General features: G+C 41.7%; 1 protein-coding gene across 14 annotated transcripts in view; it reads left to right on the plus strand.

Annotated features, from left to right (window-relative positions):
* The window catches only part of LOC137384760 (voltage-dependent calcium channel subunit alpha-2/delta-1), an 891,951-nt gene that overhangs the window by 570,386 nt on the left and 295,480 nt on the right, over positions 1 to 26,085 (plus strand). For all 14 annotated transcript variants that reach the window (XM_068059181.1, XM_068059179.1, XM_068059180.1 and 11 more), the window contains one exon: positions 24,132 to 24,263. In XM_068059181.1, coding sequence (XP_067915282.1) covers positions 24,132 to 24,263 — 132 coding nt within the window. The remainder of the gene's footprint in view (positions 1 to 24,131; positions 24,264 to 26,085) is intronic.

Below are 26,085 nucleotides of genomic sequence, written 5' to 3' on the forward strand. Positions count from 1 at the left end.
TGCTTTATTGAGTATTAATTAACAGGTGTTTGTACTGCAGAGCCAATTCCACTTCAAGCAGCTTTGTAATATACTGGAAATCTAATGCACAATCTGTCTGCCTCCATTACTTTTTAGTAGGGGCCAAGGCCAGAATATGGGCTGCAATGGTGGAAGACTTGTTTAAAAGTTTCATTTATTGGCCTCTGACCTTCCACAGTCTGTGAGAAAATGCACACAGGCCAACAGTCCAAAGATTGTATTGCTCATCTTTGTGCCACATTGGGCTCTCTGCTGACCCACAGCCAGAAACATGACTCATTTATACTACAGCACTGCCAACAAAGCCACGGCTATCGCCAGTGATAGTATTGTAATATAAATGGTCACTAAACACTCTGGAGGGAAGGAAATCAGGTAAACAATACATTATCTGTAATGTTTCACTATCAGTGAGAAATGTCACTTGTTGCTTTATATGACTTTCATAGCGACGTGGTTGTTAAACCAGCCAGAAGTCATGTGCAGCCTCTGTGCAGCTGGGTAACTGCAGGTGTTTCTGGGACCAGAGTAAAGGAAAAAGAAAGAACTTGCATTCACATAGCGCCTTTCATGACCTAAGGAAGCCCCAAAGTGGTTTAAAACTAATGAGGTACTTTTAAAGCGTAGACACTGTTGTAATAAAGGAAACGCGGCAGCCAATTTGCACACAGCAAACTCCCACAAATAGCGATGGAATAAGGACTGGATAATCTGTTTTAATGATGTTGGTTGAGAGATAAATATTGCCAAGATACCAGGGGAAACTGCCCTGCTGTTCTTCTATTAGCGACATGGAATCTTTAACATCCGCCTGAGAGGGTGGACGGGACCTCGTTCTATATTCAAGCCTGAGAGATGGCATCTGCAACAGTGCAGCACTCCCTAAGTCCTGCACTGAAATGTCTCGAGATGTTCTGCTTAAGTCTCTGAACTGACACTTGAACTCACAACCTTCTGACTCAGAGCTAAGAGTATTTGTCAAGTGTTGGTTGGTAAGTATATTTAAGTTATTGAATGAGCATTGGCAAGACTCCTAATTTACTCACATCTCAAGATTTGAACAAGCTTTTGAAATCCACAGTTTTCTGAATGGTTCAAGCATTGTTTAAAGAATGTTAAACTTAAGTGAATCACACATAACGACAAAGCGGCTGGCCCAATAAAAAATGCTAGGTTCTATTTTGTGCAATAATTTAAAAAATGCATCTACCTCAAAGTACAGTGGAAATTAAGAGAAACCCAACTATGTTTAAAGTGATGGGAAAACCATTCAACTGTCAAACCAGTTCTTTCCACATTCCATGTACAATTTGCTCTATCACAATTTCTACTCAGCGAGAGCAATTGGCAATCTGGGGGAAAATTGCACCCAAAATTATGCGCGTTTTGAGAATTTCTTTTCCCCTCAAGTTTCTGCTCAAACTCATTTGTATATCACCACGAATCAGTGCAATTGAGCAGCTTTTTAAAGGATAATTCTTTTTGTACTGGTTTTGCCGATTTTGGGTTATTTGTGTTGAAAAAACCAGTGCAACTGAGTGGAAACTCCATGCCAACGTGTTTAATTTCTTAACAAAAGATGCTTTAAGTTTTATCCATATTTCTTGAAAGGTAAATCAAATGAAACTCCAGTATACGCATGCGTACATGCTCCATTATTCTACTTGGACTTTGTTGCATTGCCTGGTCCCAGAAGATCAAGAACTGCAATCATGTGTCACACATTGCTGGACTTTCTCTCCCTCTGTGCCTGTATCTCACTGCTCTGTTTTAACATTTGACATTCAGCTGGCAGTAAGCATAGCCACACCCATGCAGAGAATTCCATGATCCTGAACTAAATGTGGTGAGAGAGGCTGGGTAACTAGATTTGCTCACTTGCATCCTCACATACATGCCAGATACTGCACTACCTTGATACAGTATCACGAGAGCATCAATCCATCCTAATGGACTTTGCGGTCTTTATGTGAGTATTAATAACATTCCATTTATTCAACAACCATGTTTTCATTTGTTGATTACTAAATACATAGCCACGAGCTAACCAAATGAATAACACTGTTACCTCCAGGACTATACTCCATTTATTGGAAAGATATTTCATGACATAATATACTCAAATTATAGGGATGCCTAGTTGTTGTTCTTCTCCTTCTTCTTCTTCTTTGGCCTCCTTGTCTCGAGAGACGATGGTAAGTGCCTGGAGGTAGTCAGTGGTTTGTGAAGCAGTGCCTGGAGTGACTATAAAGGCTAATTCTAGATGCCTAGTTAAGGATGGAGATATCAGGAGGATGTATAAATGGTTGCTCAAAGAGGTCAGTTTTAAGGAAGGTCTTAAAGGAGGAAAGGGAAGTGGAGAGGCAGGGATGGTTAAAGAGGGAGTTTCATATTATGGGGCCAATGGAGTTGCAGTGTTGCCAATCTCTAAGGTAGCCCTGGGCTATCCAGGAACTAAAGACTAATCTCCAAAAGGAACCCATGAGAAAAAACATAGAGACATTCAAAAATGAAATTGAACACTTTTGTTTACTAGTTAGAAAAATATTGGACATGTAAAATAAGGCTGTCTGACTGACAGTCAAGAAGAAGCCAATCGAGCAATGGAGAGTCTATTCACTCACCAGTTGGCTCACCATGAGGATGGACATGTCGGGTGGCAATGGTGAGAGTGTGGGGGTGGGCCGGCTGGAGGCAGGAGGTCATAGGATGAAACCTCCAGGAATATGTTCAACCAGAGTTGGCAACCCCATGGAGGGACAAGGAAAGAAGTAGATGCTTCTGAGGCTGGAGTCACAACGACAAGTTTGGGATAGGATGATGGGGAGTGAGATTGTCGTGCTGGAGGAGGTTACAGAGATGGTAAGGATAGACTTAAACATATGAAGAAGAATTTTAACCATAGGGTACCAGAGGACTGGAAGCCAGTGCAGACCAGCAAGGACAGGGGTGGTGGGTGAGCTGGACGTGCTGCAGGATAGGCTATAGGCAACAGAGTTATAGGTGAGCTGAACGTGAGTGTAGAAGAGGGAAGGACAACCGAGAGAGCACTGCAGTAATGAAGCCTGGAGGTGACAAAGACATGGAGGTTGGGTTTCAGTAGCATGGGTCAAAGATTCAATCTTCCCAATACTTACCTGGTGGAAATTGGATCTCCTCCAAGTTTGGATATCATTCAAGGAGTCTGTTGACACAAATGCAGTGGTGGAGTCGAGAAGTAGTGAGGAGGTAGAGCTAGGTGTCGTCGGTGAACATTGACCTTCTGTTTCTGCGAATGATGAGGAAAGGCATTGGAGGAGGATGGCGTGGTTGACTGTGTCAAAGACTGCAATGAGGAGATGGATAGTGCACCACAGTCACTGGGACTGTCAGTTGTGACTCTGGTTAGGGAAGATTTGCTGCTCTAGCAGGGACAGAAACCTGATTGGAGGAATCCAAATATAGATGCGGGAAAGCTGGGCACAGATCTAGGAGTTGGCACTGAATTCAAGGACCATGGGCTTATTCAAAGCCTCGTATGATGGCAGGAGAGAAAGAAAGCAGAGCAATAGTTTTTGGTTGGGATAGGGATTGGGCAGGCAAAGCACCTGAGAGGGAGAAATAAAAGATGGTATGGTGGGTGCCGGGAAGGGTAGAAGAGAGATGAAAAGGCCAAAGAAAATAAGTGGGAAATAGAAATAATGGGCTCGGGTCTGCAGCTGGAGCCAAGCTACACAAACAAATGGATGCAAAGAGAATTCTGGGCTACACAGATATGACAGAAATCATGTGAGACATGAGTAAAGGATTTGCATTTATATAGCACTTTTCTCAATCTCAGGACATCCCAAAGCACTTCACAGTCAATGAAGTACTTTTGAAGTGTAGTCATTGATGTAATTTAGGAAATGGGGCAGTCAGTTTGCTCATAGCAAGGTCCCGTAAACAGCAATCTGATAATGACCAGATCGTCTATTTTAGTGATGCTGGTTGAGGGATAAATATTGAATGGAACATGTCACTGTTGTAACATAACAACAATCCAAAGTTCAAGTCTGAGGGCCTGTGGTGAGATGGAGTCAACTTGTAGGCAGCATGGAGTTAGCGCTGACTGTCAATGAATCAATGTCCAAGTTTAGAAACAGTTGTGGAGAGGAGGTGGATCTAGGGGCTCTTTGAGAGTAAGCTATTAGCCAAAGTGCTGGACGACTTTGCCCAAAGATGAATGAGTGGAGCAGAGCTGAGTCAGTGACCATGGGCTGTAAGTGGATACCAGGGCAGAGGAATCATTCAGCAGGATAGGAGCCAGCAGGACTGGACCAGAACGAGAACAGCACTGACTGAAGAGAGTAGTAGAAACTCAGCCAAAAGAAATAGACCAGATAGTGGAATAGAGACAGTGCAGCAGAGAATAATTTCAGTAGAAGGTGGTGGTGAAATGGAAATCACAAAGACCAGAAATGAGCAGAGATATGAGATTTGGTCCAGCATCCTAGCGGCAAAGTAAAGGGGATGGGAAATATCCTGTGTAGCAGCTGACTTTAACTTCTGGCTTGGTTGAACTAAAATATGTCCACAATTAAGGGCGGGGGTTCTTGAATGGGGTATTGGAAACTGCAGAGTTAGTGAGTGGGCTTGGGGTGGGGTGGGGCTAGTTGGTGGGAATGAATGACCAAGGTAGAATTACAAAGGAAAAGAGCTCAGGAGAGTGCTGCTAGCCAGGGATCCATCTTACAACTGGATTGCCATATTACCATACTTAAACTAAATCTAGTTTTTGTTGGTAAGTTTCTTTTGTATTTTAATTTGGTTTTTAGGTGGCAGAGATGTAAGTTGAGAATTTATTGTGATGGCAATGTCAATCTCAGTTGCTTAACATTTCCCTCACTATTGCTTTGGAAAATAGACATTTTGTGTGAAAACTGTTCTTTTGTTTTAGAAGTAGGTGGCAGAAATAGATTAGTAAGCATTTTTAAAAAAAAATCCTTTTAGCAACGAAGAAACATAGAAAAATAGGAGCAGGAGTAGGCCATTCGGCCCTTCGCGCCTGCTCCGCCACTTAATACAATCATGGCTGATCATCCAAACTCAGTAACCTGTTCCCGCTTTCTCCCCCTATTCCTTGATCCCATTAGCCCTAAGAACTATATCTAACTCTTTCTTGAATATATTTAATGATTTGGCCTCAACTGCTTTCTGTGGTAGCGAATTCCACAGGTTCACCACTCTCTGGGTGAATAAATCCCTCCTCATCTCATCTCAGTCCGAAATGGCTTATCCCTTATCCTTAGACTGTGACCCCTGGTCCTGAACTCCCCCGCCATTGGGTACATCCTTCCTGCATCTAGTCTGCCCAGTCCTATTAGAATTTTGTAGGTTTCTATGAGATCTCCTCTCATTCTTCTAAACTCTAGTGAATACAAGCCAAATCGACCCAATCTCTCTTCATACGTCAGTCCTGCCACCCCAGGAATCAGTCTGTGAACCTTCACTGCACTCCCTCCATAGCAAGAACATCCTTCCTCAGATAAGGAGACCAAAGCTGCACAAAACTCCAGATGTGGTCTCACCAAGGCCTTGTATAATTGCAGCAAGACATCCTTGCTCCTGTATTTGAATCTTTTTGCTATGAAGGCCAACATACCATTTGCCTTCTTAACTGCCTGCTGCACCTGCATGCTTACTTTCAACGACTGGTGCATAAGGACACCCAGGTCTCGCTGGACCTCCCCCTTTCCCAATCTATCGCCGTTCAGATAATCTGCCTTTCTGTTTTTGCCACGAAGTGGATAACCTCATTTATCCACATTATACTGCATCTGCCATGTATTTGCCCACTCACTCAATCTGTCCAAATGTTTTATCTTAGAAGAAAAATAAATCTCTGAATTAACGTGATGTTTGCAGACATGCACTATATTTAAAACACACACAAATAATGGGAAAAAAGTCTCCAAATTGAATACTATATCTTAAAGTTTTCAAATTTTCATTGTGTTAAACTTCATTGTATTTAAATTTTTATTCAGAAAAGTACATTAAGGATATATATCTACAAGGTGCACTGCAGAAACTTTCCAAGTCTTCTTTGACAGTACCTTCCAAACCCATGACCTCTACCAGCAAAAGGGACAAGGACAGCAGAGCATTGGAACACCACCAACTCCAAATTCCCCACGATTTTGACTTGGAAATATATCATGCTCCTTCATTATCACTGGTTCAAAATTCTGGAACTCCCTGTGTAACAGCACTGTGGGAGTACCTTCAGCACACAGAATGCAACAATTAAGAAGGCAGCTCACCACCACCTTCTCAAGGACAATTAGGGATGGGCAATAAATGCAGGCCTTGCCAGTCACACTCACATCCTGTGAATGAATTTTTTAAAAAAATGGATGTGAATATGTTAAAGAAGTAGGAATAATGCATTTTCACTGACAGCATCACATTGTGTGGAGTAGCCAAGCATTTCTGTTGGGAATAGGCAGGGATTATACAATTAGATTTGCCAAGGTGACAGGTTTCATGTAAGCTTGCTAATTAGTCTGGTCCCATTGTTGCAGAAACAGAAAGACATGTTGCTGTCTTGTTTTCTGTCAGTGGATTCACCAGGGTGATCTTTCTTTAGTTTGCTTCCTGAATCTAAACTGTCAATATTCAGCAATGCTTGAAAGCTGCAGAGACAGCCAAATTGTGTTTCGGATGTAGCACCAGTTAAATTCAGTGAACTACATATGCCAGCGCGCCATGTTCATGGCTGTCAATGCAAACAGATAGAACTGACCCCGGACTATTCCAGGCACTAATGACCGAAGGGTTATCTTGTACTGTACCATATAATAAAAATAAAGTACATCCACTGTTATCAGTAAAATGGAGTTCTATTATATAAAGTAGGCCAGGCCAGACCAAAACAACATTCACATAACCAGCCTTATAAAAAAGGATATCATTAGAAAGGTATATGGTCATGGTCAAAACTTTTACACATAAAGGATTTTTATACAAGAGGGCTTCATTGGATTTGTCTTGCAGTGAATTGTTGAATGGCTATATGCATTTATATAGGGCCTTTCATGACCACAGAACATCCCTAAGCACTTTACAGAAAATGAAGTACTTTTGATTTGAAGTGTAGTCACTGTTGTAATGTTGGAAACATGGCTGTAAGCTCCCACAGACTGAAATTTGATAATGACCAGATGGCCTGTTTATGTGATGTTGATCTATATCAGTACCAACAAAGGTAGAAAGAGGGATGAGGTCCTACAGGTAAATATTTGGGAGCAAGGAAAAAAACTAACGAAAAGGACGTCAAAGGTGGTAATCTCCAGATTACTCCTGGTGCCATGCCCTAATGAGTATAGAAATAGGAGGATAGACCAGATGACTATGTGGCTAGAGAGATGGTGCAGGTGAGAGGGCTTTAGATTCCTGGGACATTGGACCAGTTCTGGCAGAGATGGGATCTATACAGGCTGGATGGGTTGCACCTTGACAGAGCAGGGACCAATGACTTTGCGGGGCGATTTGCTAGTGCTATTGGGGAGGGTTTAAGCTAACTTGACAGGGGTGTGGGAACCAGGAGGTAATATTAGAAAGGAAAACCAAGGTGCACAGAGAATTGGAGAGACAGATAGCACTAGAGTAAGCAATCATAAGGTATAAGGTGTGGTCAGAGTAAGAGGAAATTCAATAAGGCCTAAATTAGGTTTACTATGCATGTATGTGAACACACGGAGTGTAGTAAATAATGTGAACTGCAGGTGCAAATAGCCAAGTGGGAATCTGATGTGGTGATAACACAAAAAAGGGCACAACTGGGTACTAAATATTCCTGGATACAAGGTGTTCAAGAAAGATAGGGGTGGAAAGAAAGGAGGAGGGTGGCAGTATTGATTAATGAGAATATTATAGTGCTGGAGATAGAGAATGCTTTAGAGGGGTCAAGGACAGAATCTATTTGATTAGAGCCCAGAAACAATAGAAGTATCATTACAGAACTGGCTTTATTCTATAGATTCACCAACTATTGGAATGATCTAGAGGAACAAATTTGCAAGGAAATTATAGAGGTGCAAAAACTATAGAGTAGTTATAATGGGGACTTTAATTACTTTAATATAGACTCGAATAGTAATATTGTCAGAGAAAGAGTTTCTGAAGTGTGTTTAGAAGAATTTTCTAGATCAGTGTGTTTCCAGCCCAATGAGGAAGAAGACATTGCTGGATCTGGTTCTGGGGAATGAGGTTGATCAAGTAGATCAAGTGCCAGTAGGAGAACATTTAGAGGACAGTGATCATAGTTTCATAAGGTTGAGGTTAGCTGTGGAAAAGGACAAGGAGCAATCCACAGTAAATGTAATTAATTGGGGGGAGGGGGGTGGGGGTTGGTGGTGGTGCCAATATCAATTGAGTGAAAATAGATCTGGCTCAGGTAAATAGGAATCTAAGACTGGCAGGCGAAACTATAATGGAACAATGGGTTGCCTTTAAAGAGGAGATGGTTTGGGTACAGTCGGTGCACATTCCCATGAGGGAGAAAGGTAGGACAAACAAAGTCAGAAGTCCTGGATGATGAAAGAGATGGAGAATAAGATGAAGCAGAAAAAGGGTGTATTTGACAGATGTCAGGTTGATAATATAAGTCAGAACCAGGCTCAATATAGAAAGCTCAGAGGGGAAGTGAAAAAATTAATGAGAAGCAAAGAGCAAATATGAGAAGAGACTGGCAGTCAACAAAAAAGGAAATCCAAAACTCTTGTATTGGTATATAAGTAGCAAATGGAGGAGGGGGGCAGATTAGAGACTGAAGAAGAGATCTATGCATGGAGGCAGAGGGCATGGCTGAGGTATTATTACATGAGTATTTTACAACTGTCTTTACTAAGGAATAAGATGCTGCCAAAGTCATTGTGAAAGACGAGGCAGTTGAGACACTGGATGGGCTAAACATCGATAAAAGAGGAGGTATTAGAAAGGCTGGCTGTACTTAAAGTTGATAAGTCACCAGGAGCAGATGAGATGCATCCAAGGATACTGATGGACATGAGGGTGGAAAGTGCGGAGGCACTGGCCATAATCTTCCAATACTCCTTAGATACAGGGGTGATGCCAGAGGACTGGAGAATTGCACATGTTACACTCTTGTTCAAAAAGGGCATAAGGATAAACCCAGCAAACTGCAGGCCAGTCAGTTTAATATCAATGGTGGGAAATGATAATCTGAACAAAAAGAGCAGTCACTCGGCCAAATGTGGATTAATTAAGGAAAGCCAGCATGGATTTGTTAAAGGCATATCATGTTTAGTTAACTTGATTGAGTTTTTTGATGAGGTAAGAGAGAGGGTTGATGAGGGTAATGAGGTTTATATAATGCACATGGACATCCAAGAGGCATTTGATTAATTGCTAGTTTACAGGCTTGTCAGCAAAGTTGAACCCCATGAAATAAAAGGGACAGTAGCAGTGTGGATATGAAGTTTGCTGAGTGACAGGAAACAGTAGTGGTTTGTTTTTCGGACTGGAGGAAGGTATATAGTGGGGTTTCCCAGGGGTCGGTATTCGGACCACTACTTTTCTTAATCTATTTTAATGGCCTTGACTTGGGTGTGCTGTGCACAATTTCAAAATTTGTGGATGACACAAAACCTGGGAGTATTGTGAATTGCAAGGAGGATAGTGATGGACTCCAAGAGGACGTAGACAGGCTGGTGGCGTCATGGCCGATGAAATTTAATGTAAAGAAGTGTGAAATGGTGCATTTTAGTAAGAAGAATGAGGCGAGGCAATATAAAGTAAAGGGCACAATCCTAAAGGAGGTCAAGGAGCAGAGATACGTGGGGGTATAAGTATACAAATCATCGAAGGTAGCAGAGCAGATTGAGAAAGCAGTTAATAGGCATATGATATCTTGGGCTTTATAAATAGATCCATAGAGTACAAAAACAAGGAAGTTATGGTGAAGCTTTATAAAACACAATGGATCAGCCTCAACCGAATCGTTGTGCCCAATTCTGGGCATCGCACTTTCGGAAGGATGTGAAGGCATTAGAGAGGGTTGTTACGATGTCAGTGAGATTGTTAACGTTAAACTGTGACGGAATATAGGTATAATAGGCTTAATTAGGCAGCATTTGGAAATAGTTAGTGTATTATGCCTTTTAGAGTTAAAGATTGAATAAATGGTCAGTTTTTAGAACTCATTGAAATTCCCCTTTAAGAAGGTAGAATTAAATATTTCAAGATTCCTGTTAGCATAGAATTTCTGTTGCCAGGGAATTGGAAGATAAACGCACACGTTGAAATATCCTTTGTGAGATAGTAAGAGATAGCAATAAACTTAGTTTATGGGGTTGTTGATGCAGACAAATCAGCTCCAAGGGTTTCTTTAAGGTAGCATAAAAAAGGCAATTTTTGATAAAACAATAAATGAAATGGACTTACAGGAACAAGAGGTTAAGTAAACACAATTAAAAACATTTTGACCAGATAAATGCTCACAACTTCAAAAACTTCCAGTAAAACATTAAGTATAAATGGTAATTAAAGATATGGATTTTAAAAGGATCACAGGAAGGTCACAACTAAATGCAAAAGTCAGATGACCCTTCAGAAACAGTATAAATGAAAGTTTTTGAAGCAACACTTAGAAGCATTGAATCCTCAAACAACGCTTCTCAACTAAGGGGCATTTAAGGTAAAAAGTTTACTTTAAATTTTGATGGATATTCACGATATTCTAAGATAATTTTTCTGTAACATTAGCAAGGTTAAACTTTTGAAATGAGAATATGTGTTACATCTCAGTAATATTTGATATTTGTAATATACTTATCTAAAGTTTTTTGCATGTTAACTTTTATATATTTATTAAAGAATTTAATAAATTGTCTCGTAGCATTCTGTATAAAATTGCAAAGAACCCCCTCTCTGTGTCTCTTTAAGTGGAGAGATGCATATTGAGGAGTTTCCCAGACCCTTTTAATATCTGGCATATTTATGACAGCCATAATTATTAAAAGTAGGCTATCCAAAAGATGGTAATATTCTCTGTTGGTTTTCTTTCTTTGAGGGAAAGCAAGTACAATTCTTTGGACCCAAATAAGTGTCTGAGAATTTGTCTGGTTTCAACTTGATTAAAGGAGATTCATAGGGATGTACTCCTGATTTGGTTTAGTCCCTGTAAAGGGTTAAAGTCATAAATCACTTCAAAATAAGATTTCACATTTTAGGACTTTTATTATAACAACTAGCTAAAAGAAATCCACATTAACTAAATAGTGCTTTGTAAGTAGCTGATACCCCATATTACAAAGAAAGAAATACTGGAAAAACTCACACCATGCTTATACATTATACAATCCTTTTTTAATGGCAAAATCCTTTGCAGTTAAAAGTCCCAAACTCCCCCCAGTAACGATGGTTGGACCTCCAGACCTTTTTCAACAATCAGTGTTGGCTTCACTCACTTCTCTGAGCACAACCGACCTGGATATCCTTGAATAAGGTGTGATTCCTGGTGATCCTGGTAATCCTGCTTTTCTTCTACTTGTCCGCAAGCTTCAACTTTAAAACCAGGTTCACCTCTTCGCCGCCTTTTGCTGTATCAGACATCCGAGAGTAGGTGTCCCCTCCCCCTCTCTCAAGGCTGTAATCACTGGTTGTCTTCCTTAACAGCCTGCTCTCAGGCTGCAACCTCTGGGTTCCCTTCTTAAAACCTGCCTTGAGGCTGCAATCGCAGGTTTCTTTTCTCACAGCCTGTCTGCCTTCAGAAAATCTATTAAATTTATCTGGCCTCAGAAGTCAATAGCTTCTTGTCCTGTTCCAATATGCAAAGTCCGAAAGTCTGGTTTCACAGGGTAACGTGACCCTTTCATTGTTCCAAGGTGTTAACAGCCGCTTGGTACATTTGCATCTTCAAAAAACGCTGACCTCTTTGTTTACAACCTAAAAGTCTGGGTGGGCAAAACCCATTTTTCTGCAGGTGTTACCCCTGCAGTCTCTCTTTATTTAAACAAAAAAAAGTCTTTGATTTGTCTTGTCCTTTAGCAGAGTGGATGTGAGGTCACCTGACCCTAAAAAATCTCAATTTTTAAAATGTGATCATGTGACAAAGTCCAGCATTCATAACCAGTTGCAGAAAAGATTTACTAAAATGGTTCCAGGGATTAAGGACTTCAATTAACATCGACCATCAAAAGTTATGGCACAGAAGGAGGCCATTCAGCCCATTGTGTCTGTGCCAGCTGAAAAACTAGCCACCCAAACTAATCCCATCTTCTAGCACCTGGTCCATGGCCTTGCAGGTTACAGCACTTCAGGTGCATGTCCAGGTACCTTTTAAGAATTGAGGGTTTCTGGTTCCACCACCGATCCAGGCAGTGAATTCCAGACACCCTCCACCTTCTGGGTCAAAAGGTTTTTCCTCATGTCCTCTCTAATCCTTCTACCAATCACCTTAAATCTGTGCTCCCTGGTAATTGACCTCCCTGCTAAGGGAAACAGGCCCTTCCTCTCTACTCTATCTAGGCCCCTCAATTTTGGACACCTCAATGAAGTCACCCGTCAGCCTCCTCTATTCTAAAGAAAGCAGTGCTGGCTGATCCAATCTTCCCTCATAACTGCAACTTGCAAGCCCTGGTAACATTCTTGTAAATCTCCTCTGTGTACTCTGCAGAGCAATTATGTCCTTTCTGTAATGTGGTGACCAGAACTGTACGCAATACTCCAGCTGTGGCCTAACCAGCATTTTATACATAGAGTCATAGAGTCACAGCATAGAAACAGGCCCTTCGGCCCACCGCGTCCATGCCGACCATAATGCCTATCTATACTAATCCCACCTGCCTGCATTAATTCCATATCCCTCTAAGCCTTGCTCAGTTCCAGCATTATATCCCTGCTTTTGTATTCTATACCTCGGTCAATAAAGGAAAGCATTCCATATGCCGCCTTCACCGCTCTTTCTACCTGTCCTGCCACATTCAGGGAGCTGTGGACATGCACTCCAAGGTCTCTCACTTCTTCTACCTCTCTCAATATCCTCCTGTTTATTGTGCATTCCCTCACTTTGTTTGTCCTCCCCAAATGCATTACCTCACACTTCTCTGGATTGAATTCCATTTGCCACTTTTCCGCCCACTCGACCAAACCATTGATCCCATTCTGGAGTCTACAGCTATCCTCTTCACTATCAACTACACAGCTAATTTTTGTATCATCAGCAAATTTCCCAATCATGCCTCCTACATTAAGTCCAAATCATTAATATATACCGCAAACAGCAAGGGACCCAACACTTAGCCCTGTGGAACACCACTGGAAACTGCTTTCCATTCGCAAAAACATCTGTCAACTACTACCCTTTGTTTCTTGTCACTGAGCCAATTTTGGATCCAACCTGCCACATTCCTCTATATCCCATGGGATTTTATTTTTCTGACCAGTCTGTCATGTGGTACCTTGTCAAATGCCTTACTAACATCCATGTGGACCACATCCACTGCACTACCCTCATCCATCCTCCTTGTTACTTCCTCAAAAAATTCAATCATGTTAGTAAGACACAACCTTCCCTTAACAAATCCATGCTGATTATCCCTGATTAATCTGTGCCTTTCTAAGTGACAGTTTATCCTGTGTCTCAGAATTGATTCTAATAATTTACCCACCACCGAGGTCAGACTGACCAGCTGATAATTATTAGGCTTATCCTTCACACCTTTTTAAACAATGGTACAACGTTCACAGACCTCCAATCATCTGGTACCTCTCCTGTATCTAGTGAGGTTTTGAAGATGATCCTCAGCGCATGCACTATTTTCTCTCTAGCTTTCTTTAACAACCTGGAATGCAATCCATCCGGCCCTGGCGATTTATCCACTTTCAAGGATGTCAGACCCTCTAGTATTTCCTCTCTCATTATGCTTATTGTATCTAATATTTCACACTCCTCTTTTACAATGTCTACATCATCCCTCTCCTTTGTGAAGACAGAGACAAAAAACAAATTACATGGATAGATTGGCAAAACTGGGACTGTTGTCCTTAGAGAAGAGAAGGTTGAGAGGAGAATTGATAGAGATATTCAAAATCATGAGGGGTCTGGAACAGTAGATAGAGATAAACTGTTCCCAGTGACAAAAGAGTCGAGAACCTGAGGACTCTGATTTAAGGTGAATGGCAAAAGACTCGAAAGTGATGAGAAAAAACTTTTATTATGCAGCGAGTGGTTAGGATATGGAATGCACTACCTGAGTATGGTGGAGGTAGATTCAATAATCGCTTTCAAATGGGAATTGGATAATTATCTGAATAGAAGAAAACCTGCAGGACTACAGTAAAAAGGCAGGGGAGTGGGACCGACTGCGTTGCTCTTGCAGCGAGTCAGCACTGACACAACAGGCTGAACGGCTGCCTCCTATGCTATACCCTTTCTATGATTTTATGTTCACTAATAAGTACATAATGTTCGCAACTCCTCAGATAATAAACCAGTCCATGCCCCATGCAGCAAGACCGGAATGACATTCTGGCCTAGGCTTTCGCTTATAAGTAGAAGTAACCTTTGTGCCATCCAAGAGCCAGGCAATGACCATTTCCAACAAGAGAGAGTCGAGCTATCTCCCCTTGATATTCACCAGCATTGCCATCATCGAATCTCCTAACATCAATATCCTGTGTGTCACCACTGACCAGAAACTAAACCAGCCACATAAATACTGTAGTTAGAAGAGCAGGCCAGAAGTTGGGTATTCTGCGGCGAGTAACTCCCCTCCTGACCCAAAACCTTTCCGCTATTTACCCTACACAAGTCAGGAGTGTGATTGAATACTTCCCACCTGCCTGGATGAATGCAGCTCCAACAACACATCAGTGATGACCCACAGGATGTTAATGGTGAGAGACACCGTCCAGGATAAAGCAGCCCACTTGATTGGCACCCATTCACCACCTTAAATCATAACTCCCTCCATCTCCTTGCACTGTGACTGCAGTGTGTACCCACTGAAAGGTGCACTGTAGCAACTCTCCCAGGCTTTTTCAACGTCACCACCCAAACAAGCGACCTTTACCACCTAGAAGGATAATGGCAGCAGGCACATGAAAGCACAAGCAACTGCAAGTTCCCCTCCAAGTCACACATCATTCTGACTTGGAAATATATTGCCGTTCCTTTATCATCATTGGGTCAAAATCCTGGAGCTCCCTACCTGACTGCATTATGGGAGTACCTTCACCACCAGACTGCAGTTGTTCAAGAAGATAGCTCACCATCACCTTCTCGAGGGCAATTAGGGATGAACAATAAATACTGGCCTTGCCAGCGATGTCCACATCCTGGACTGAATAATTCAAAGTTCCTCTCCTCCAATACCATTATCATTGTGGCAGCCTGACTAACTGACTCTGCAAGTGGTTTCCTCTCATCTGTTTGTGGCTGTGCAAGGCATTATTGACCGTTCGGATGCTGTTCACTTTCCCCAAATTTGTATTAAAATGTTAATCAGATTCAAATACTTCAGTGGGTGACAGTCTTTCCAGAGGTCAAACTACCATCATAGTGTGCTCTGTGTTGGTCAGAAAATGTGAATCTATGGTATTATTGATGACAATTTGTATTTAGGGTTCCACTGTTTATCAATCAGGGATCTTTGATCCTGTGGTTAGGCTTTCACATTGAGGTTAATGAGGCTGCAATCTTGGTCTGTCAGATGATCACAGTTATTGTTGTAAGTCATAGGCATATGGTTTACAGTGTTAAGAGTGAGTAATGGCTATTTGCTTTCTACTCGATACAAAGTCACCCCAGGTGATAATATGTATTAAATATAGCTAATGGACAGTACCAATAATTTTAGCTCCTCCTAATTTTTATTCTGTTATTTTCACAATACCCTTGCACATTTCGCTACTGGTATACTCATGAAAGATTGAAACTGATTTATAATTGTCCTATTTGGGTTTATGGGTTGGCAAAGCCCCAGTGCAGGTTCAAGTTTGCATTATTCATTAATTGTTTACTGATTAAGTCCCCTTCTGCTGATCGTCTTTGTAGCAAGACTAGATTGAAATACTTTTCTCAGCTCTCAAAATATGCCTTTTATACAATGAGTATAGAGTTTCCACTTGAGATGCTTCTGGTACAAATTGCGGCCAAAATTGCATCCATTTTGAAAAGTGTTTGTTTTCCCCCAAGTTTCCACTCAAACTTAGTTGCATGTCGCTGAACGCAGAATCTGCTATGATCCAGCACAATCGGGCAGCATTTTAAAATGAGTTTCTTTAAAAACTTTATCTTTAGAAAATATTCCTTGATTTAAGAGTGGTAACTTGGTAATGTTTGAGTAATACAGATGCAAATAGGTCTAGTACAAAAAATAAGCATTTTAAATCACTGTCACTCCACCACCTGTGAATATCATTATTTTAAAATACTGAAAAAGACTTTTTAAAAACATTCAAAACTATTTGCTAGTAAGATTGGGGTACAGTAGTGAGTTCCTGCCTCCTCCCCCCCTTTACAAAGGGTGGCGGGGGGGCAAAAAATGGCCTGCCCACCCCAGGCCAATCAAGGCCCTTAAGTGGCAATTTAAGGGCCTTCGCCCACCTCCATGCTGGATTTTACGCGTGGCAAGCGGGCATCCTGGAGCCGGGAAAAGCTGCCTGGGAAAAGCAGGTGGCTTCCCATCGTCTCTGGGTGGGGGGGCTTGCTCATCGGGAACAGGGTGCCCGATGGACGGCCGCCTCCACTACCCCAACCGCCCCCAAGACCCAACACCCCCCCCCCCTTCTCTCTTTCCCTCCCCCCCCCCCCCCCCCAAACAAACAAACAAAACCACACTTGCCTTGCCGAGGCCCGACCGATTACCCTCGGCAACGCAACCAAAACTTACCTGCCTTCCCAGCTCCCAGGCATCTTCTGTGCATGCTGGGCTGCAGTCTCAGCAGTGGCCACCACTCCCAGTGGCACTGCTGGGACTAAGAGCTGCCGGCCCACTGATTGGCCGGCAGCTCAATGAGGCGGGACGTCCTCCTTCAAGTGGGTAGAAGTCCCGCCTCGAAACACTTAAAGCCTAGGGACCCGTAAATTTCAGAATGGATCCCCAGATGAGGGAGAAGTGGGATCGCCACCGATGGAATTCCTTGCCCAGTGAAGTAGTTGATGCTTCTTCAGTAAACGTTTTTAAAGCTAAGGTAGATATCTTTTTGAACAATAAAGGAATTAAGGGATACGGTGAGAGCGCGGGTAAGTGGATCTGAGTCTACGAAAAGATCAGCCATGATCTTATTGAATGGCGGAGCAGGCTCGAGGGGCCGGACGGCCTACTCCTGCTCCTAGTTCTTATGATCCAGCAACCGTAAAATTCCAGCAAGTGCTCAGTTAATGAACTTATGCTCAAAGGATCCAGCTTAATTTTTGACTCCTCCTTGAAGGCCTGCAAATGAGTGCAGTTACCAGAAACTCCCAGTGGTGATTAATTCACCCAGGGGTGTGGCCGGTTTTGTGGGCAGTTCTTGCTTCTATCAGATTTTGATGATTCCTATTCTACAGGAATGAACTAACAAAGGTTCTGTAGACAGACTGACTTCACAGCCCAAACCAAGATGAATAGGTGTCAAGTAGCACCATTATAACAGACTGGTCCCCATCCAGATGCCTACAGATAGCAATGGTTTTCATATCATGGATCATTGTGTGGTCACACCAGGGGAGAGGGCCCTGTGTCACCTGACAAAGACTCAAATGTGATGGATTTTTACCTTAAAAGGTATCCCTCTGGTGAAAGAGGGGAGATCAAGCAAAGTCCACAGAAAGCCAATTCCAGCCAAAGGCTGAGAGATTGGTCCAGCTAATGAAGAAGCCCTGTTGCTGATACTATACTTCAGCTTTCTGCAGCAGAGAACTAAAAAAGTGACCACTGCCTCCAGACTGAAGTTTTAACCAACAGAAATCTACAACACCTCAGCAAGTTCACAATTGCAAACATCCAAGCCTGCAGCTTTGAAAAGACTTTCCACCCGAGAAGATTCAACAGATTTCTGTGAACCCCGAACTCTTACATCACTTGGTACTTTAATTGCATCTTACCCTTTTCCTTCTAACTGTCTTTGTGTGTGTGAATGCGTGAGTGGGTGAAAGTTGTGGACAATTCATGTTTTGCTGTTTAAATAAAAATTTGACCTTCCTTTTTGTAAATCTATGTGTAAACTTGTTATTTATCTGTTTATTTGACTGTAAGAAACACTCGGGGACTAACACACCATTTTTAACAAAACACTATCAGCGGTCAATTGATAGGTGAAAAGAGGAAACCACCTACCCTCTGTCCGAAATACTAGTAATCTAGGCCAAGGATGCTGTTATGACCAAAGCGGGAGCAATGCACTGTCAATTCAGTCCCATCACGTCACAGGTTGCAGCATATTATTAAAGTTTTCCCACCCAACCGGAAAAACAGCCAAATTAAACACTCTAGTAACCCCAGAACAAAAAACAGACCAAACCAAGTATCTTTGGACAACAGCAAATTAACTATTTATTAAAAAACTAAATCTCTATTAAGATAAACCTATGTCGAAAGACCTAAAAACTTCTTATTTTAACCTAACTCCCACATTCACAAACATACACTCAAAACTAACAGTTAACCAGTTTTAAAAGTGGTGTTTTTTAAAAATTAGTTGTTTCTTAAGAATAAATACATAAGTAAGTCTTTGTGGGTTATGTTGCTGATGATTGAAGCATCCTAATTTTAAAAATAGTCAAATGCCTTTCGAAGTCTTCACACGGATTTGATGAAACAGTCTGTTCTTGGTAGGCATTCAAAACACTTCAGCTGAAGCATCAAAAAGTTCTTTCAACGATGAGCACAGCAATAGGTCAACTTGAATTTTAAAACCAACGGTCTCTCAGTCGAAACTTTACTTCAACAATACAAACAGTCTTTTCAAAGGGTTTTTTCCTCCTTAGGTAATTAACTTGGCCTGTAGCTCCTTGTAGAACATTTGCTGAGAGAAATAGACAGCTCTTCAGTACTTCAGTAGCACGCTTCGCTGGTGAGTCTCTCAAAACTGGTTTCAGCTGGTTTACACACACAGTCAAATAGAAACATTATACCATGTGACCTCTCTCCTGCTGTGGCCTAGGTAACAAGTGCAGCTAGGACTCTTTGCCTCAGAAATCAAAAGCTTCTCTCTGTCTTAAAGGTACACTGTTTTAATCAAAGGAGAAATTAAATATGATTCCGTGATAGTACTAAAGCACACACTGTTGAGGCAACTAGGTTTAAGTAATCAACATCTGTGATTCTGATTTGCAATATTATATTTGGAAGTTAAGCTATTTGAGCAATCTTGTTGCTTTAATCACTGCCACACTTCAGAAATTTTTGCCACAGCGACCATTTCCAGAAATTCAACACAGAACTAAAAGTGTGCTGATTATTCCACTGACTGATCTGGCAAATAACATCTAATTAATTAATATTATGGCTACTTTTATACAGTGCATTATGTTCCCAAGTTATTATAATGTACATTTTAACATGTTAGGCCTGCAATGGATTGGTTCAATGGGTTGGGTGTGGTTGAAGTTGATAAAGTTGTTTCAATGAAAAACTCTTGAGATATGTTGGTGAACTTAATGCAAAGATGCCAAGAATCACAAAGGTGGGGCATGCTACAGTTCTGTCTGTCAATAGAAATTAAATAGCACTGAGTGATCTAGTGCACAGTGCTGGAAGGACACCTAGAATAAATCATCACTGATGTTTATATATTCATCTCCGCTGCTTGGAGGGAGTTAGACCAAACCGTTGTATTGATTTCAATTTTATTAGAAAATTGAAATTGTTCTTGTCAAGGCTATACAATTTTGTGTCAGTTACTAGTGATAAAAGAATGGAGATGCATATCTGAGAGAAATCACTAGGGACGGTGATGTTCCTCATTGTGTGATGAAGTATTTCATTTTCTTTTGCTGTGTTGTGATGATATTAATATATTGATTTATGTCAAACAAGAGCTGAACTCCTTCAGCTAATGCCAAGCCAAGCCTGTGAGTATAGCACGGTTTTCGTGATGAATATCTGCTTGTCATTGGTTTTCTCATACACAGCTTAACCAGCAACAATTGAAATATTACTTTAGTCTATACATCTTTAACTTTTTTCTCTTCCAAATCAAAGGCAGGTGATTTGGTAGCTTCAGTGGCAGATTGTTTGAATCCGAATGCTGATCGAAGCTGGGATTCAAACTCCAGTCCAGTTATACCCTCAATGAAGGAGTTTTCATACATTGCAACCAATGCAAGTCTTGAAATATGTATTTATCTCTTACTTTACAATTAATAGATTCAGGATCAATGAGTGTTAAAGGGCACCATGATATTGTTGGATTGCTTATTTTCTTTAATCTTCTCTTCTTCCTAAAATCTTCAGGCTTTTAAAAATCCAAACCTGTTACTACCTAATTGTTATTTCCTGATTTAGCTAGACTTTTCATCTACTCTTTTGAAGATTTGATACTTTCTGATCTATGAGCTTTGCCCCTCAGTTTCTTAATTTGAAATAAGACAATAGAGCTGCATATTACGACTCAGACACACTGTCGTGGTGTGGCTTTACGCCTATACGGTGAGTTCCTAAACAACTTGCCATAAAGAGATAAGCAGCCAAATGCTTCCATTCAGATGGAATAAAATGCAGGGGGGACGTTACCTCAGATTGTGCTCTTGAACTTCCTTGGAGCTGACTTAAGAGTGACACTGGTAGAGACCTTATACTGGGTTGCTTTCCCATTCTCATGATCAGTAAATAGTGAAGCTGGAGTCAGGAGGAAGATTAACCAGCACTGGAGAAAATGTAAGATATAAAAATAAAGAGAACATTTTGGATCCCAGGGTTTTTTTCATGTCAGTTGCCACTTCCAACCATTGCTGCCAAGTAGTAAGAATTTTATCAGCTTACAAGCATCATATCAGCGATTTAGGAATACAACAATTGCACCAATGGGAAGTGTGGAAATGAATGCAGTAACGCCAAGTTTTAAAATCAAAATTTAACTTGAGCTGGGATTTTGTACGATGAAAGATCATAGCATAAATATCAGAAAATGCTGGTATACTCAGCAGGCCTGGCAGCATCTGTGAATAGAGGGACAGAGTTAATGCTTCAGGTCTGTGACCATTCATCAGAACCATATAATTCTGATGAAACGCCATTGACCTAAAACATTAACTGTGTTTCTCTGTCCACAATTGCTGCCAGACCTGCTGAGTATTTCCAGCATGTGATCTTTTTATTTCAGATTTCCAGCATCCACAGCATTTTGCTTTGGTAAAGATCACAATATATCACTTTTGAAAGCTTGTCATAAGTTCAATAGTACCAAAACTTTGAATGTTAGTACTTTCGTGCCATTCACACTAAATATTTTAATCTAACTTTAAGGAACAGTGAATTTAACCATTGACTCATGGTGATTTAAACTGGTATTTGGCTTGGCCAGTCAGTGGCAGGGGGACCCAGCAGTTTAGAGGCCAAAGGATAATTGTATTTGCTTTCAAAATTTTTTTTAAAAATTATTACATATGGATATTAACCTCTGTCAGGAAATTACATGCGAAAGGATTCTTGAGCGTTCAAATTGCATATGGCCTCAGTTGGTCCAAATTTCTGAAACCTGGATCCATGGTCATTTGTGGATCCGTAGAGACCTTCTGGGGGCTGAAGGCAGGCTAGTTGCAAGCCGGGAGGTGGGAGCCGAGTGCAGCCACCATGTGTAACAGAGAGTGGGCTGGTTGTCACCTAACAGAGGAGCACTAAGAGCAGCACAAAGATCACAAGGTACACCACCAGTTGCCTTGTTCAAGTGAAGAGAGTTTAAAAAAAAAAATTTAAGTACTAGGTACTGTGCAATGAGAAGCAGGTGCACCCATCTCGCTGATATATATGTGAATATCTATTTTCTTAAAAGCATATTACAACACTCTTTCCGTGCAGCATTTTCATATTAGTAGTGTTATAATTTCTGCTGGTTGGGGAGTCTAGGACTAGGGGGTCTAGGGACAGTCCAAAAAAATAGAGCCAGATCTTACAAGAGTGAAATTAGGAAACGTTTGTACATACAATGTGTGATAAAAGTTTGGAACACTTTTCCTCAAATGGTAATTGTTGCTAGACCAATGGTTACTTTTGAAACACAGATTGATAGATTTTTGCTATCCAAAGGTATTAAGGGATATGGGGCACAGGTGGGTACATGGAGGTAGATCGCAGATCAGCCAAGATCTCATTGAATAGCGGAACAGGTTAAATGGTCTACTCCTGTTCCTATGTTCTTATAATTCAGATGGGGGTGGGGTGGGGTGTGCGTTCTGTAATTACTAATCCATTTGAAAGGGGGGCCCGCAACCTAAAAGGTTTGAGAATCACTGCGTGGGAGGCAGGAGCATTGCCACTGTGGACAGGAGTAAAAGCTGTAATAATGGCTCCACTGCTCCAGAAAACATAACGTCCTGTTCTCAGCACTGTTGGTAGAGAATGTGGATGATTAGCAGATTGGCAGACAATTCATTTGCCCAAACTTGTATGCTGTGTCTGTGCCATCAATGAGAGCAACAAAGTGGGGAGCTACATAGTTATTTCTTGATAATGCTCAGGTGCTAAGAAAATGCGAAATCTCATAGGCCACATGGCCTTTTCTTGTCTCATACTTTATTTCATTTTCAATAATATTGGGCTGAATTTTATGATGCCTCCAGCGTCAGGGGTTGTGGTGGGGGGCCCAGAAAATTCTTCCAGGAGAGGCCCACCACGACCCTCGACGCTGAGAAGATCCCGTCGCATTTTACTGGCGGTGGCAAGGCCTCGGTGCAAGATCCCCACCGCCAAGCAGTGGGGCCTTCATTTGCCTACTTAAACTCATGCAAAAAAGTGTGAATTAACTTATCTGGATTGGGCGGCCGTTCCACGCCTATCTTGCGGTTGGTGATCGGAAGTCCCGCGCCTTCCGAACTCCGTTTGGGGATTCAAGGCGAGACACTGGTGGGGAGGATTTAATATTATCAGGGCGGGAGGGGGTGGGAGCAGGAAAAACACTTTTTATTGGCTGTGGGGATGGAGGGAAGGGGTTGAAGGGCAAATGTGACGAAGTTGGGGGGGGGAATTCGGGTTGGGAATAAAATAAATTTTCGAGATATAGGCCAATAAAAAACATGGGGTGGGAAAGGGCCTCCAGCTTTTAATTTTCTTTTTAAAGAGAATGCACAGAAAGGTACCTGTAAAAATACAATCTTTTTCCTAAGGGCTTGAAGCACGCCAGGGATGGAGCGGCAGCCGCCTCTACATCACTAGGGGAGGTCGTTCTGCTCCCTGCATTTAAATGAGCCCCCGCTCCAAATCTATTGGGGGCTCAGTGGTGTGCAAGTTGAGCAGCGAGTTTATAAAATTCAGCCCATTGTGTCAAGTGGGTACAACATTCCTGAAGTGAAATTCCCGCCAAAGCAATGCTGGCATAAAACCAGCAAGGGTATGTTGGGAAAAATGAATACCCGGCTTTGGTCAGACTTTGGAGAACACTTGGCAATTTTCTGCAAAAGCACAATGTTTAGTGGGATGAAGGGCAGCATAATGAGTGTTCAGTTTGGCTGTGGCAAACCTCTCCAAGGTGTTTTCTCCTCTAGTTCCTCCTGCGAGTGAAAAGCCAGTGCGAGTATAAAATGGGGAACCACTCTTGTGTAATGAATCTAATAATGGCAAAGTGGCAGGAGCTGCTACTCGCGACACGAAACCAGATTTAATCAATCTCGAGCAGTGCAGATATAATTCATAAAAAGTTATTACCTTCACTGATGATTGGCCATTTCATTCATATTCCTGCATCTTTTTGTGACTAAAAGTACATTTCGTGCTGATTTATGATTAGCTGTACATTTTAGTAGGGAAATACTCTGTCTAAACTGCATGGATTCCTATTGTGTTCTACAGCTTTAACTAATGATTAACTGTCTGCATACCATTACAGTTCAAAAATAATTAAACAGAAGAAATAATCACTCTTGTCTTCAATTTGGATGTTGGAGTTACAAGCTGATAATTAACCAAGTGTCTCTTTATCTGCAGCAACTATCGTTTTAAATGAGCTGAACTGGACGGGAGCACTGGATCAAGTTTTCAAGTATAACAAAGATAAAGACCCCACATTAATGTGGCAGGTGTTTGGGAGTGCAACTGGCCTGGCTAGATATTATCCAGGTAAACAAAACTTTACAACATGAACATAGAGATAGTATATTGGTACTGGGAGCTGCAGTTTACAGGTGGTAACGTGCATGTACAACTGCAACCTTTCAATCTCTATAAAAAGTGAATGGAATCATGCAGAGTGATTTATTTTCCAGGAATCCTGGACCTTTTTGTACTTTTTCACACCTCAGTTACTAAAAGCACTTTGCTGAAAACCTAATCTATGGAGATAATGCAAGTCAGGATTGTGTCATACATCTTCTGACTTGGTGCAATTGATCCTATTTATTTTCAATTCAATCTTATCTATTTAATTGTATAACTATTTGTAGAGCAAACTCTTTTTCTGTTAGTAATATCGATGCGCTGGGATAAATGCATTAGAAAAATAATCTGGTTTATACGTTGCTATCTTATTCTGTAGCATTTTTATGTTCACCTCATTAAACCCCTCACGCTAAATTTAAATGTAATATCTCAATCTCCCATCGCGTTGCACACTGAGTTAAGACCATTGGGATGATCTTAATTGTCCCTGCTCAGCAGGAACAGAATGGGTGAGCAATTGAAAGGGAATGGTCTCCATTTCCACTGATCTCTAATTTTAACGCTGCTGGTTTTGGAGGTAGATGGGCTACTCACTGAACTCGATTGGGAATCTCGGGCATAATTGCTAATCCGGACCCAACGATATCAATTAACTGTGGCCTGATCGACAAAGTGACATTTTTGCTACCAGGGCGATGCATGAGGAGAATGAAGAGACCCCCAGGTAACTGAGGGCCTCTTCGTAAACTTGCCATTCTGCAGCTACACCCTCCCAGTATTGGTGACACTGAAGCACCCACGAACATTGTCATTACATGGGCTGTTTCCATTTTAACTCTTTATGTAGGAATTTACTGTAGAAAAAGTTGAGAGAAAATATGCACAGACATAGGACTTTTTACTTTGTATAGATGAATGTACTGACCTTTTAAAATTAGTTTCAACACTTAAATTAATGACCTAACATCAAAGTCGATAGTGGTAATTGACGATGGACTCAATTCTTCAAGCTTGTTCAATAATCTACTTTTGGAATTGATTTTAGTTGGTCAGTAGAGTTGGATGAACTTTCATACTGACTATATTGTACTTTACTAATTGGCAGAGATTGTTTTGTGGATCCTCAGGACAACAGAAAATAGTTTACAGTCAGTTAACAAGTTCTTGTTATTTTGTAGCTGCATTTGCTGACAACACAACCACTAGCTGGCACAGTATTGGCATGTGCACAAATGCAGCCTGATCGATTGAAATGTCACTGCGATGTCTCAGGCAGCTGCCAGTAATAAAGATGGCGCAGATTGACACAAAAAACTGATATGAACGCAAACCCCCTCACCCCTCAATGGCTGCGATCGCCACCTCCACACCCGCCAACAGTAACCCACTCACTCCTACAATTGGCGCTTTACTTCCCCGCTCCCTTCCGCGCCTGCTTGTTCACCGCTCTATCCCGCTGTTCTCTCCCACTCCCACCTGTTCGCCACTCTATCCCGCTGCTCCCGACTGCTCACCACTCTATCTTGCCGTTCTCTACCACTCCCGCCTGCTCACTGCTCTATCTTGCCGTTCTCTCCCACTCCCGCCTGCTCACCGCTCTATCTTGCCGTTCTCTCCCACTCCCGCCTGCTCACCGCTCTATCTTGCCGTTCTCTCCCACTCCCGTCTGCTCACCACTCTATCTTGCCGTTCTCTCCCACTCCCGCCTGCTCACCGCTCTATCTTGCCGTTCTCTCCCACTCCCGTCTGCTCACCGCTCTATCCTGCCGTTCTCTCCCACTCC

Source organism: Heterodontus francisci, chromosome 27 (genome assembly GCF_036365525.1).
Source record: "Heterodontus francisci isolate sHetFra1 chromosome 27, sHetFra1.hap1, whole genome shotgun sequence".
NCBI lineage: Eukaryota > Metazoa > Chordata > Chondrichthyes > Heterodontiformes > Heterodontidae > Heterodontus > Heterodontus francisci.